Source organism: Tursiops truncatus, chromosome 1 (assembly GCF_011762595.2).
Source record: "Tursiops truncatus isolate mTurTru1 chromosome 1, mTurTru1.mat.Y, whole genome shotgun sequence".
Classification (NCBI taxonomy): Eukaryota; Metazoa; Chordata; class Mammalia; order Artiodactyla; family Delphinidae; genus Tursiops; species Tursiops truncatus.
In genome coordinates, this window is record NC_047034.1 from 62003868 (window position 1) to 62016192 (window position 12325).

Genomic DNA, 12325 nt, shown 5'->3' on the forward strand with positions numbered 1-12325 from the left:
CCTCAAATAGGAATATTAGTCAGCATTTTGATGCAGCAACAAGCAACCCCATAATCTCAACAGCTCACAACACCAAACATTTAGTCGCTCATGTTCTATGAGAGCTGCAGTCAGTTACAGGTCAACTGTAGCCAATTGGTGGACTTGGCTCAGTTCCAAATGTCTTCTTAGTCCAAGGCCCAGGATGAAGGAGCAGCCACTATCTAGGCATGCTGTTCTCATGGTGGAGGACTCAAGGTGGGTAGGGGGAGGGCACAGAGCCAAACCACACAAATGCCTTTTAAGCTTCTGCTTGGACAAGTCTTATGGTACATGTACTCATATTCCATTGACCAAAGCATGTCACATGGTCAAGCTTCTAGTCATTGGAGTAGTAAGTGTACTCTACCTCTAGGGAACAATCTAAGAGTGAGGAGAGAAAACTAACTGGGAACAAATAATACAATCTATCAACTGAGTTAAATCATTCAACAAATGGGTTGAGTACCTACTACGTAGCAGACTTTTTAAAAGCCTGAAGGAGAGAGCTTGTTATTAATGGCAGAGACAGATGACTAAATAGGAACTTCTCGGGCAAGGTGATGTGATTCTCTAGGGTAATATGACTGCAATAAGAGCAAGAAGAAGCATCTACAGGAAGTGCTAGCTGAGGAAGTCCGGAAAGATAGGTAGGAGTTACTAGAGAAAGAGTGGGACGGAGAGAAGGGAAATTTACAGAGGAAACGGCATGTGCAAAAGCCAACAATCAAAAGAGGACATGATGTTTTTCAAAAAGTACAAATATTTTAGTATGGCTGGAGAATTTAGTGGTGTGGGAGAAATGGAAGAGAGTGGCCCCATCTGAAATGAGCCCTTGTACCTCTGAATGCCTAGAGGGAGTCTTTAAAAGGGTGAGAGTAAAGGAGTGCTGTGATCAGATGTGCATTTTCGAAATATCATTTGCACCTCAGTGTGAAGGGTAGATTAGACATAGGCAGACTTGCAGCAAAAACCAGCTAGAAGACGCTTACAGAAAGAGAGGCAAGATATGATGAGATCCTGAAGTCTTGTGGTGCAGTGGAGATGACAGAAATGGACAGAGTGACCAGAGATGGAGGAAGTAGTCCATAGTCCTGGGTTGGTTGGATGTGGAGGCTGAAAGACAGGAGTATCAAAGATGCCTCCAGGTACCTGGCTTGGGTCTGCTGGGGATGCCATTTGTGGACATGAACTAATATAGGAGGAGAAACGTGTAAGGGAGGGAGAGACAGGTTCAGTTTTTTTCATTAGATTAGTTAGAGTATAGCCTAAGATGCTATAACAAAAAGACCCTAAAATGTAGTAACTCATACAGAATTGTTCTTTTTTTTTCTCTCTCCCGTAACAGTAGAGATCTAGTGGGACTGAGTCTACCATTCCCAACATGTGGCTCCCAAGACTGCTCCAGTGATAGTTACTCTTCAGCAAGCAGAAGCAAGGAAAGCAGAGGGTCAGGGCAAGTAGTTTATTTTTAGAGAGGTGGCATGGAAATAACACGCATCACTTCTCCTCACATACCTTTGTCCTGAATCTAGTCCCATGGCCACAATTAGCTGCAAGGGAGGCTAGGAAATGTAGTATGTGGCTGGCTTGGCTGGCCAGATTAAAACCTGGGAAGTTCTGTTACTAAAAGAAGGGAGCAGTTAGCATCTCCATCTATAGAATGATGAGTTTGGGGTGCTTGTATAACATCCAGATGGAGAATGAAGTTATATATTTGGGTCTGGAGCTTGGGTGAGAGATCTAAACTGGAAATACAGGTAACAAGTTGATAAAAGTGGAGAAGAGCTTTCATACAGGAGCTTTCTCTGTCCAAATGGCTGATCCATCCTAGAAGTCTGACCCACCTGAATGAATCAGGACAGCTTCCAAAGCACCTTGGCCCTGCAGGGTAGAGACTGACCTCTTTTAGTACTGCTTTAGTCGTATTGGAACAGCATGTGGGCCAGCTAGACATTACCCACGAGCTCATTTCAGATCTCTGGAAGATGAGGCAATCAGACAGAAAGGAGATATGCTTCTTGCTTTCATCTGCACAGTGGTGGCAGAGAATGGGAAAGCATGGCTCCATGGGACACACAGAACATATGCTTAATGAATGGCAAGCTCGGTGTGCACAAGCGCTAGAGTTATTGGCAGCGAATAATAACTAGGCCATGAGCAATGCCCACCTGGGCGAGGGCAGCACCAGTGTCTACTTTAGCCCCATGGAAAGGGGGGGAGATACTGATGCCCTTTAGGAGTCTTGGGGAGAAAACATGCAAGAATGCTGTCGTATTTTTTATTATCTCAAAATAGTACATCTGGTCACCCTAACCCTAAAATGGATCAAGCCATTAGGTACTATGGTAGCAAACAAGAGAAACTGATTCTGTCCAATTTAAGCAGGAAAGAAATTTATTGAAAGGAAATTGAGTAACTTGCAGGACTAATAGGCAAGCTGGAGAACTAGGCTTAGAAAATAGGCAAACAGCAAGGAAATGTCTACTCTTCTTGGTAAAGGCTTTTTTTTTTTTTTTTTTTTTTTGCGGTACGCGGGCCTCTCACTGTCGTGGCCTCTCCCGTTGCGGAGCACAGGCTCCGGACGCGCAGGCCCAGCGGCCATGACTCATGGGCACAGCCGCTCCGTGGCATGTGGGATCTTCCCGGACCGGGGCACGAACCCACATCCCCTGCATCGGCAGGCAGACTCCCAACCACTGCGCCACCAGGGAAGCCCGGTAAAGGCTTTTTGATTTTATTATTTAACCCAACTATATCAAGAAGATGAATGGTTTCTACTTCTGGGGGAAAAAAGGTTCAAGCTGTGTTTTGTCTTTAAAAATTGAGCCTGTGGGTCATCATTTCCCAAAATGCTTTGCTTCCCATGCTGACATTGCTACTAAGAGATGGACACGCCATGGACCAAACCTAGTGGAGATGCTCGGACACTCCTTATCCATATCTTACACTTAGAAAACCTGCCCATTGATTGTTCCTAAAACAATGTCCTAGGAAATTTGGACAGTATGTTAAAAATGTGAGGACAAAAAGATGAATTTCTTAAAGATCTAACTTAAAGGCAGGAAAAGGAAGATGTGTATTGTCATACTGAATGAAGAAAAAACTTAGGAGTCTGAAAGCCAAGATATGCTGGTGAATGGGCAATTCTGAGGTCAAATCCCACTTCTGGGAGTTCAAGAGTTAAGGGATGGGTGAGCTTGATACAGAATTTCTAAAGATGCCTGTCTGTGGTGATGATAATTTTCCATGATCTTTAGCAGCAATCTTTGTTTCTCTAAAATGGGGCTGTGCTTATAGATCTGCCTCTCAAAGATGCTGGCAGGAATAGCTTACAACTAGTGGGGAAAAGGAACTTGCTTTGAAAAAAATGAAAGTACTAAAATAAGAACGGCATTTCTGTAGATACTGCTTTTGTTATCCTTGCAAGAACACAATTCGTCATGTATAGAATCCTTTTCTTTACATGAGAATTGGGGCAGGAACTTATTTTGCCACATGCAGTGAGGCATTGTCTGTACTTGGAGCTGATCCTCCCTGGCCTGGTGACTTGGTACCCCTGGTGACTAGCTGAGATGGGAGCTGATGCTCTGAGCTGTCACTCATCACTCTACTTTTAGGCAACTTTCCTAGTTATTGACCAGAATCCATTCTCTGCACTGAGGACCACCTGCTAAGAAAAGCCCTTCCGATTCACTTGTTCATTTGTTCATTCCACATATTCATTCCATAAAATAGAGCTTGCTGTATACTGAGGGTACAGAATCAACCAATCCTGGTCCTTGCCCTCAGGGACCTTAGAGTTAGAAACCAAGTTTACATTGAATTTCTCAAGCTCAGAGACTGGTCTTTTAAATCTGTGTTCCCAGAACGTAACATTGTATTTTAAAACATATTTTTGAATGAATTTGTATTAGATAGCCAAGGGCGGTTTTCCTGAGGATCAGGGGAACAATAGAAACAGAAGGAATGGTCTGGTGGTCTAAGAATGATGACTCCCTCCTCTGCAAATGTAGAAAACCACCTGTGATCTTCAATCTTCAATATGTCTTCTTTCAGTCAGGAATCCTAATTTTTACAGATGTATTCTATATAGTATGATATAGGACATACTTCACTTACTTTACTCTTTCCAGTTTTTTGGGATACTTGCTTTATTTTGTAGGATGAAACATGGATTCTTTCCATACTCCTGTAAATGTTCTTATAAGAGCTTAAAAACGCAAGTCCCTTATGGTGTCACCCCTGCCTGGACTCAGACTCCCAGCCTTCCCATTGTGCCAGCACGTGTTTGTTCACGTGTGTGCATGACACACACTCAGTGCTTCTTTCAGTCTACCTCCCAGAAACTCCTCAGTTACATGCCCTGATGTTTCCCCAGGATGGGAGAATAACATATTTATAGTCAAAGGATGGAAAACATCTTAGTATGCCTGGAACTTGCATGGGCCCAAATCATGGAGAAGACCTTACATGCCGTATCAAGGCATTTGGGTTTTATCCTAAAGGAATGGGAAGTCATTGGAGGCCTTATAGCCTGACATGATTCGATCAGTCTTTTAAAAAAAGAATATTCTAGATAGAAAAAATGTGGAGAGTACATTGGGCTGGAAGTAGGGAGACCACTGAAGAGGCTATTATAAAACCAAAAATGTAATGAGGACTTGTGTAAAGTGATAGTAAGAGCTTTGGGGCCAGTCAACCTGGGTTCAAATCTGTCACTTGCTAACCCTGAGGTGTTTGGCAAGATACATACAGTTTCTGAGGATCAGTTTCTTCATCTGTAAATTGGGTGTAATGATAATACCGACTTTACAGGATTTTTGGAGAGAATTTATTAAGATACTCCATGGCACTTAATACAATTTCTAACATACAGTAAGTGTTTCATAATCACTTCCTGGTAGAAGGAATAGAAACTTGATTTATTCCCACTAGGAGTGACCATGGGAAAAGAGAAGGGTCAAATTTGAGGGAGATTTAGAATTAGTGGCCACTGAATATGGCTAGAGCCAAAGAGGAGATGATCAAAGCTATGAGTTCTATCTACGATGATAGGACAGTGAGAATACTGGCAAAAGAGCTAGGGAGACAAGAAAGACTGGTTTATAAGCAAGAGTTGAGGTGGGAAAAGAGAAGATGATGAACAAAGTTTGGATATGTTTAATTTGAAGTATCTGTTAAACGTGCAGATGAGGTTTCATGAAGTTGAGGGTCTGAGACATAACGGGTAGTTGGAACCATGGGAGAATAAGATTTCTTAGATCAAATGCATAGGTGAACATTACAAAGAGGCTGAAAAATTTTAATTTATTTACCTGGCATTCAAAGGTATTCTTATTAGCCTGTATAGACTCCAGCATAAGAAGTACTAGGTTTTTGGCATCTGACAGGTGGTAACATAGAAAAACAAAAAAAATCTATAAGAGGTGGGACCCAAGTTAAGGATACTAACCTAGCCCCAGGGCAGATCTATTGGGAATTGGAGTCGGAGGGAGGGTGTTCCCAGGCCAAATCTCAGTGTCCCTGGGGAACTGTCAATCTTGGTCCTCATCCAAATTAGCTACTATCTCTGAAGGGCCCGATCTGGGGTAGGAGTGGGTGTCCCATGAGAGGTAGTTTTTGAAGTTGGGTGGATAGCAAGGTTACAGTTTCAGATATGGATCAGTCATGTGTGAGGATAGAGGGAACAAAACCTAATCCTCAGGAGAAGGGCTTATATCAGAGCCCAGGCAAGCAGAATGGAACTCAGGGCAAGGCTTTGGTACCAGTGGATTGCAAATCAGGTGGAAACACAGTCTCACATAAACACAGGCTGAGGGAAAGACATGTGGCTCAGTGGGTGTAGGAACCCCTGCCCTCGCCCAGAATCCAGGGTTAGGGCCAGAAGAGCAATTCTAGACCTTACCCTCCAGTGGGAATGGGGTTCCTAATAGGTTTGGCCTGGGCAGGCTTGGGACCTGGGTGGCATTCATCCTACATTTTGATGCTTCTAGAGCTAACACAGGGATTGGCATCTTCAGCTTTCTCTCTAACTCTTCACTTTTATGGTCCTCAAAGATCCAATAAACTGACATTTCCTTGAAATTCCTAGATCTGTCCTCTCCAGCTATCCAGATCTATCCTTAGCTTAGATTCCCAAGGTTTCCATTATACCTGCGTATATATACATCTCTGTGTATGTGTACACACACTCAGGGTACCCTCGGTTTCCAGCTTCCAGGAGCAGCAACAGCTACATGTATTGAGTGCTTACTGTATACCAGTGTTATCCTATGTGCTTAGGATAAAATCTTTTTTTTTTTTTTTTTTTTTTTGCGGTACGCGGGCCTCTCACTGTCGTGGCCTCTCCCGTTGCGGAGCACAGGCTCCGGACCGCAGGCTCAGTGGCCATGGCTCACGGGCCCAGCCGCTCCGCGGCATGTGGGATCTTCCCGGACCGGGGCACGAACCCGCGCCCCCTGCATCGGCAGGCGGACTCCCAACCACTGCGCCACCAGGGAAGCCCAGGATAAAATCTTATTTAACCCTCAAACAGCTCCATAAGATAGTTACTATTATTCTGGTTTTACCAGTAAGGAAACTGAAAGTCCTAAGACTTAAGTAATTTGCCTTATGTCATGCAGCTAGGAAGTGGTAGGGCTTGGATTCTAACTTAGGACTCACTCTAAAATCCATGCCTTTAATTATCATGCTGTAAAGAGGCAGATGTTTCTGGAAACATATTCTTTATTCTTTGGAACATGAACTTATGTGTGTGTCATAGAAGCTGTGAATTGACTAACCTCTATTAATAATTAAGGGAGTGCACAATTTTAAAAAATGATAATTAAGGGAGCTGAATGGCTTGGTCAAGTAGCTAATCCATTAACAGAGAACAGAGCTGAGGAGGGGGTTATTCTTAGTAATCATCTAATGAAGAAAACCCCATACTTAACTCTCTCAAAAAAACCAAAAACAACCCCCCCCCCCAACACTTTTGTCTGCACCTGCCTCCTTCGCTGGTTTCATTTATCTTGGAATGCTAAGGAAATGTGATTTCCCAAGAAGAGCCTGAATAGGTAGCAGAGAAGAAGGGTGGTTGGTCAACTACCGAGCATTGTGCTGGGAACAACGCCTGTGATTGGTTATCCAGTCTCAACCACTGCTAACTGAAGACACTTCAACTCTCTGTCCCATTTTGTTACCTGGAAAACTGGAGCGTGAATAAGGTTTTGAAGAAGAACTACAAGGTTAAAAATTAATGCAATAAAATTTAAGGAGAAACTGTTGAAAAAAAAAAAAGCCTTTTCCTCATCCAGGTGTGTGAGTTGGAAAGAGTGGAATCAGCCACACCAACATTTGGGGGTGGTGAAGGGAAGCAGTGGAGCCTGGGAACTAGGGTTCTTTTCTGAGCTGGGGTTCTTTTCTAGGAATTATTTGCCCCTCAGTGGGGCTGATCTACATAATTTGGCTGTAATCAAACCTATTAGTGGTGGATGTTCATCGAGATTCAGGAGCCTTAGAATGGGAGGCGAGGCAAAAGGCAGGAAAAGTGAGGTAGGATTTGCATTTGAGATCTCCCCTCTACTGGTCATGGTCAAGGTTCTCTGTTATAGAGTTCACTCTCTGCAGGCGCCCAGAGAGAGAGATAAGGTTTGTTAACAACTCTGTTGAGTAAGGAATATGAGGCTCATTTTACAGGTGAGTATTGCTTAAGAGGCTTCATTAAGGTCTCACCATTAGTACAACGGCCAGATGAGATTCAAAGCCCTATCTTTTGATGCCAATGCTCTCTTACTATACTATGCTGTTTATAAGTCATTTAACCCGTTTTCTCTGCAAAGTCCTAGAAATTCCCATGTTAATAGTCATTCATTTGCTCACCCATTCCTTCATTTATTCCATAGTAGCTATCGAGCACTATCTAGTGTTTAGCACTATTTCAGATTTAGTGTTTCGAAACACTAAATCTCAAATATTCTGTTGCATTCTCTTCCCAATTCCATAGAATGCAGAAACCTTTTCTCCCTAACAGGAATTAGAACCTAGTTTTCACAGTGCTTTCATGGAAGAGAGGCACTGGTCTGGAACTCAGAAGTAGGTACAAATATGGTATCTTGCCCTTGTTAAGAGAGCTTCTATAAAGACAGTTTCATGAATAAGTGCATGTTTGAGCTGTGAGAGTGAGTTTGCTTTGTGGGATGTCATTGGGACCATGGGCAATAGTGAAGAACAGCAGGCTTCCCCTGGAAACTAGCCCTTTCTTGTATGTCTCAAGTCCACCTGCAATTCTAGGGTGAAACTCTTCGCCTCAAGCTACCTGAAGCTGGCTTGGCAGGCTCCTGGATTCAACTCTGAACCTCTTTATCATGTCTTTCTATTCATATTCCGTTTTTCTGCCTCTCATCGTGATTCTACTTCTGCTTCTAACCTTAGATCAAGCTAGAAACTCTTAACTCTCCCATTCACCTGAAGAAGTTATGTTCTCTTTGCCTGGAATTTCTAGATCTTACCATTGAGTTCATAGAAGCCCTTTGCCTCTCAAACACTCCCCTGGGCTTTCATTCACTGAAATTTCCCTCTCTTTCTTGGACACCAAGCCTCAAACTGATCTTTTTAAACACTTAAACTTCTCATCTGCTTTCTAGTCTCCCCCCACCCTTTTTTGATTACCCTTCAAAGCTTTTGAACTTAGTCTACTGCTTTTGATCCAAAATTCTCCATTCCTCTCAAAGCCTTCTTTTCCCCTTAATCTCTGTCTTGTTTGCTGGGTCACCAGCTGGAAGGGAAGTCACTTCCTCCTGAAGTCATATGTCCTGGCTTCACTGTCCTCATTTATCAAATAGCTGTTGAGTATCTATGGGTTTCACCCAGGACAGCAAGTTAAGACACATTCCTTACCTGACCCGACAAGTCTGATGGAGGCATGAAAATAAGTATAAAATTATTACAAAATTATTATAGTAAATGTCTAGAGGAGAATGCTGGGGATACTGATGGCACAAAGGAGGAAGTGACAAATGGATTGACTGGTCACAGAAGACTGGACAAGAAGCCTTTGAAATGGTTTTGACAGATGGAAAAGAGTTTCTCAGGAAGAGAAGTGAGGAAAAAGCATTCCATAAACAAGAAATATCAAGATCTAGAGGTGTGATATACCACGTCCCACTTGGGGGAACCGTTAGTTTGGTATCATCGGAGGTTGGTGCTCAAATGGACGTGCTACAAGATGTGAGGCAGAGGAGGAGTAGTTGATGGGGCACCTTAAATGCCTTGCCAAGAACTTTGGGTTTTGTCCTGAAGGCCATGGAGGATGAGTGAAGGGTTTTAAGAAGGAGAGTCATAACAGTCAGATTTAGAAAGATAACCTGAACTTATAGCAAGGAGAATGGACTGCATGTGGGCAACTGCCAGCAGGGAGACCAGACGAGAGATTATTGCAAAATTATAAGCAAGAAATGAGGAGAGCGTACACACAAGCAATGGTAGTGGGGTTAAAGAAGGGGAAGGAAATATTAAAGATGTTAAGAGGTCAAGTTGACACGACTTTGTGACCAGTTGGACACTGGGAGTGAAGGCAGGTTTCTGGACAAGGCAACCAGGTAGATACTGATGCTCTTCATTTTGATGGAGAAAACAAGGGGAGAGACAGGTTAGGGAGGTAAGGTGGAAAGGCACACCTATGATATGTGAGGTGAGGTCCAGGACACTGATACCATTTGGACATGTTCATTCTATTTTGCAGCCATAGCTGGAGGCCTTCAGGTCACAGTGCCCGACAAGAAGAAGGTGGCCATGCTCTTCCAGCCCACTGTGCTTCGCTGCCACTTCTCCACGTCTTCCCATCAGCCTGCAGTCGTGCAGTGGAAATTCAAGTCCTACTGCCAGGATCGCATGGGGGAATCCTTGGGCATGTCTTCTCCCCGGGCCCAATCTCTCAGCAAAAGAAACCTGGAATGGGACCCCTACTTGGATTGTTTAGACAGTAGGAGGACTGTTCGAGTGGTAGCTTCCAAACAGGGCTCGACCGTGACCCTGGGAGATTTCTACAGGGGCAGAGAGATCACAATTGTTCATGGTAATAATGTCTCTGTTTTGAATCTAGGGAAGATTGGTTCCATTCTTCCCAGATACAAGAGGATGTCAGCCTTGCGCCCTTTCAATCCCTCAAGACTTTGATTTTATGGGGGATGGGAGTATCAAGAAACCTAGCAAATTGCTTTAATGGGATGGCGTGGAGAGGAAGGATGGAGGCTTGTAATATCAAGAGAAGACAGAGATGAGCTTTGGAAATAGTCTTTCATGAGCCTGACCTCCAGCCTGAGGAATTTATTATCAGAACTGAATTGAAATGGGTTCTAGTGAAAGCTTTCTCAGTCAAATACCTCACACCTTGACACCAGCCTTTATTGCCCTTTCCTTAACTCAGAAAGCAGACTTCCCTAAGAATTTCCTCTGCTGGGAGAAGGGATGTATGTGTACAAGTTTCAGAGCCAGGTAGATACCATGGCCCAAGCCTCAGGTAGTTTTACATCAGTTCCACCCTTTTTCCTGCTCCCTACAGCTTTGGGCAAGGAAAAGTTCCAGATTTTGAAGAACTCCTGTGAACCCAGCTCATTTCCAGGAGTCCAGGTTAATTCTGGAATTTACTTGGCTTTCAAGGGCCTCTGCAGGCCTGGTTGAAAGCAGTCTTCTATTCCAGAAACCAGACTGGAACTAGACCAGTTTCTGGGGGCGCTCTAATTCTCACCCCTTAGGGATGCTAGCTTTTATTATTGTTTCGTTGTTTGTTTTAAATAAAGCAAACATCTCGTCAAACACCATCAGGGTAAAGAAATAGAACACTACAGACACCCAGAAGGGCTGCCCCCCCCCCCATTGTTTAGTGTTTTCCTTCAGAGGACAGAGTTTAGGACCCGGTCCTTCTCTTTGTGATAACAGATGCAGATCTTCAAATTGGAAAACTCATGTGGGGAGACAGCGGACTCTATTACTGTATCATCACCACCCCTGATGACCTGGAGGGCAAGAACGAGGACTCGGTGGAACTGCTGGTGTTGGGTAAGTGACAACCCTCAGTAACATTTTCATCTTAGACTGCTTGCACTGTTCCCTCTTCTCGCTTCTCCTCCCTGCGTGTGTCAGCAGGTTGCACGCACAGGCTTTACCTTTGGTGCACAGACAAACCAGTTTTAGAATATGTTCTTTATGAGCAGTAGTTGTATTTATTATATTTTGTTTCTTGGTGTCTATGGCCCACATTTTACCATTTTCCTGAATGTTTCTTCTGCTTTCTTAGTTTTTTCCCCTCCTTTCCACTTGCACCTTTAACCCTGATTTCTCTCTGCTCTTATTCTTTACATATGCTAATGATTGAGGAAAATGCCAGAGGCCTTTGAAGCAGGGTAGAGACAGCTGAGAGATAAGAATTCGCTGGTGTGCTAGGATCTCCTGAGACAAAGGAATCTTTTCCCATTCAATTATCTCCACTTAAGACAATCCTAAGGAAAGATGGCTGTAAACTTTTAATAATAAAAGGTGCTCAGTGAAAAGAGCTATGGGGGAGACGTAATAGTGTTTAATTGGAAGGCAAATTTCTTGAAACCTAAAAGTGTCCAAGGTATTCGCAAAGCAACTATAATCTAATCCTTATTAATATTAATTTTTTCATAAATGAAAACTCATTATTTTTGGGTACTTTTCTCTTTTGTGGATTGGAGGAATATCAGTGGGAGATGACCTCCTTGTATGAAACTGAAAATTGAGCACATATTTCGTGCTCTGTAAATGTTGGCTGGACAAAAAAATTAGAATAAACATACAGAAATTAAGAAAAGAAACAACATTAATTGTAGGATAAAAGGTAAATCCTTGAAGCCATTTTACATTTTTTGTAGCTTCTAAGAAACCAGGTCTTAACAATTTGGGGGGAATATTTAAGGTGCTTTCTTTTAGAAGCAAATGAGGTTGAAGGTTAATTTTTACCCTCTGTGGGAAACTCAGTGCCCCAGGAGAAAATGGAATTTGCTTAAGATTTTTAGTTTTACTCTATCATGACTTTGGCAAGTCAACTGTACTGCTTGCCTTAATTTTATAGTTTACAAAATGGATTAAGGTAATAATTATTTATTAATGATTAACCCTTTAATTAATAATAATTAGCCCTTTTTAGACAGTTAGATTATTTCAAATACATGTTTACTCAAATACATGAGTCCAGTATATGAAGCTTAACTGCTGTGATCTGTAAAAGAATGGGAAATACGACATATATTCAAAAGGAAATAAAAATGTAAAAGGTTTATATTGACATTGTAAAAGACTA

At 42.7% G+C, this 12325-nt stretch overlaps 2 protein-coding genes across 5 annotated transcripts in view; one reads left to right on the plus strand and one right to left on the minus strand.

The window, feature by feature from the left end:
* Positions 1–12325, minus strand: part of MAEL (maelstrom spermatogenic transposon silencer) — a 132234-nt gene that overhangs the window by 85206 nt on the left and 34703 nt on the right. The window lies entirely within an intron of this gene.
* Positions 1–12325, plus strand: part of ILDR2 (immunoglobulin like domain containing receptor 2) — a 58785-nt gene that overhangs the window by 6565 nt on the left and 39895 nt on the right. For both annotated transcript variants that reach the window (XM_073804764.1, XM_073804759.1), the window contains exons 2-3: positions 9746–10078; positions 10942–11061. In XM_073804764.1, coding sequence (XP_073660865.1) covers positions 9746–10078; positions 10942–11061 — 453 coding nt within the window. The remainder of the gene's footprint in view (positions 1–9745; positions 10079–10941; positions 11062–12325) is intronic.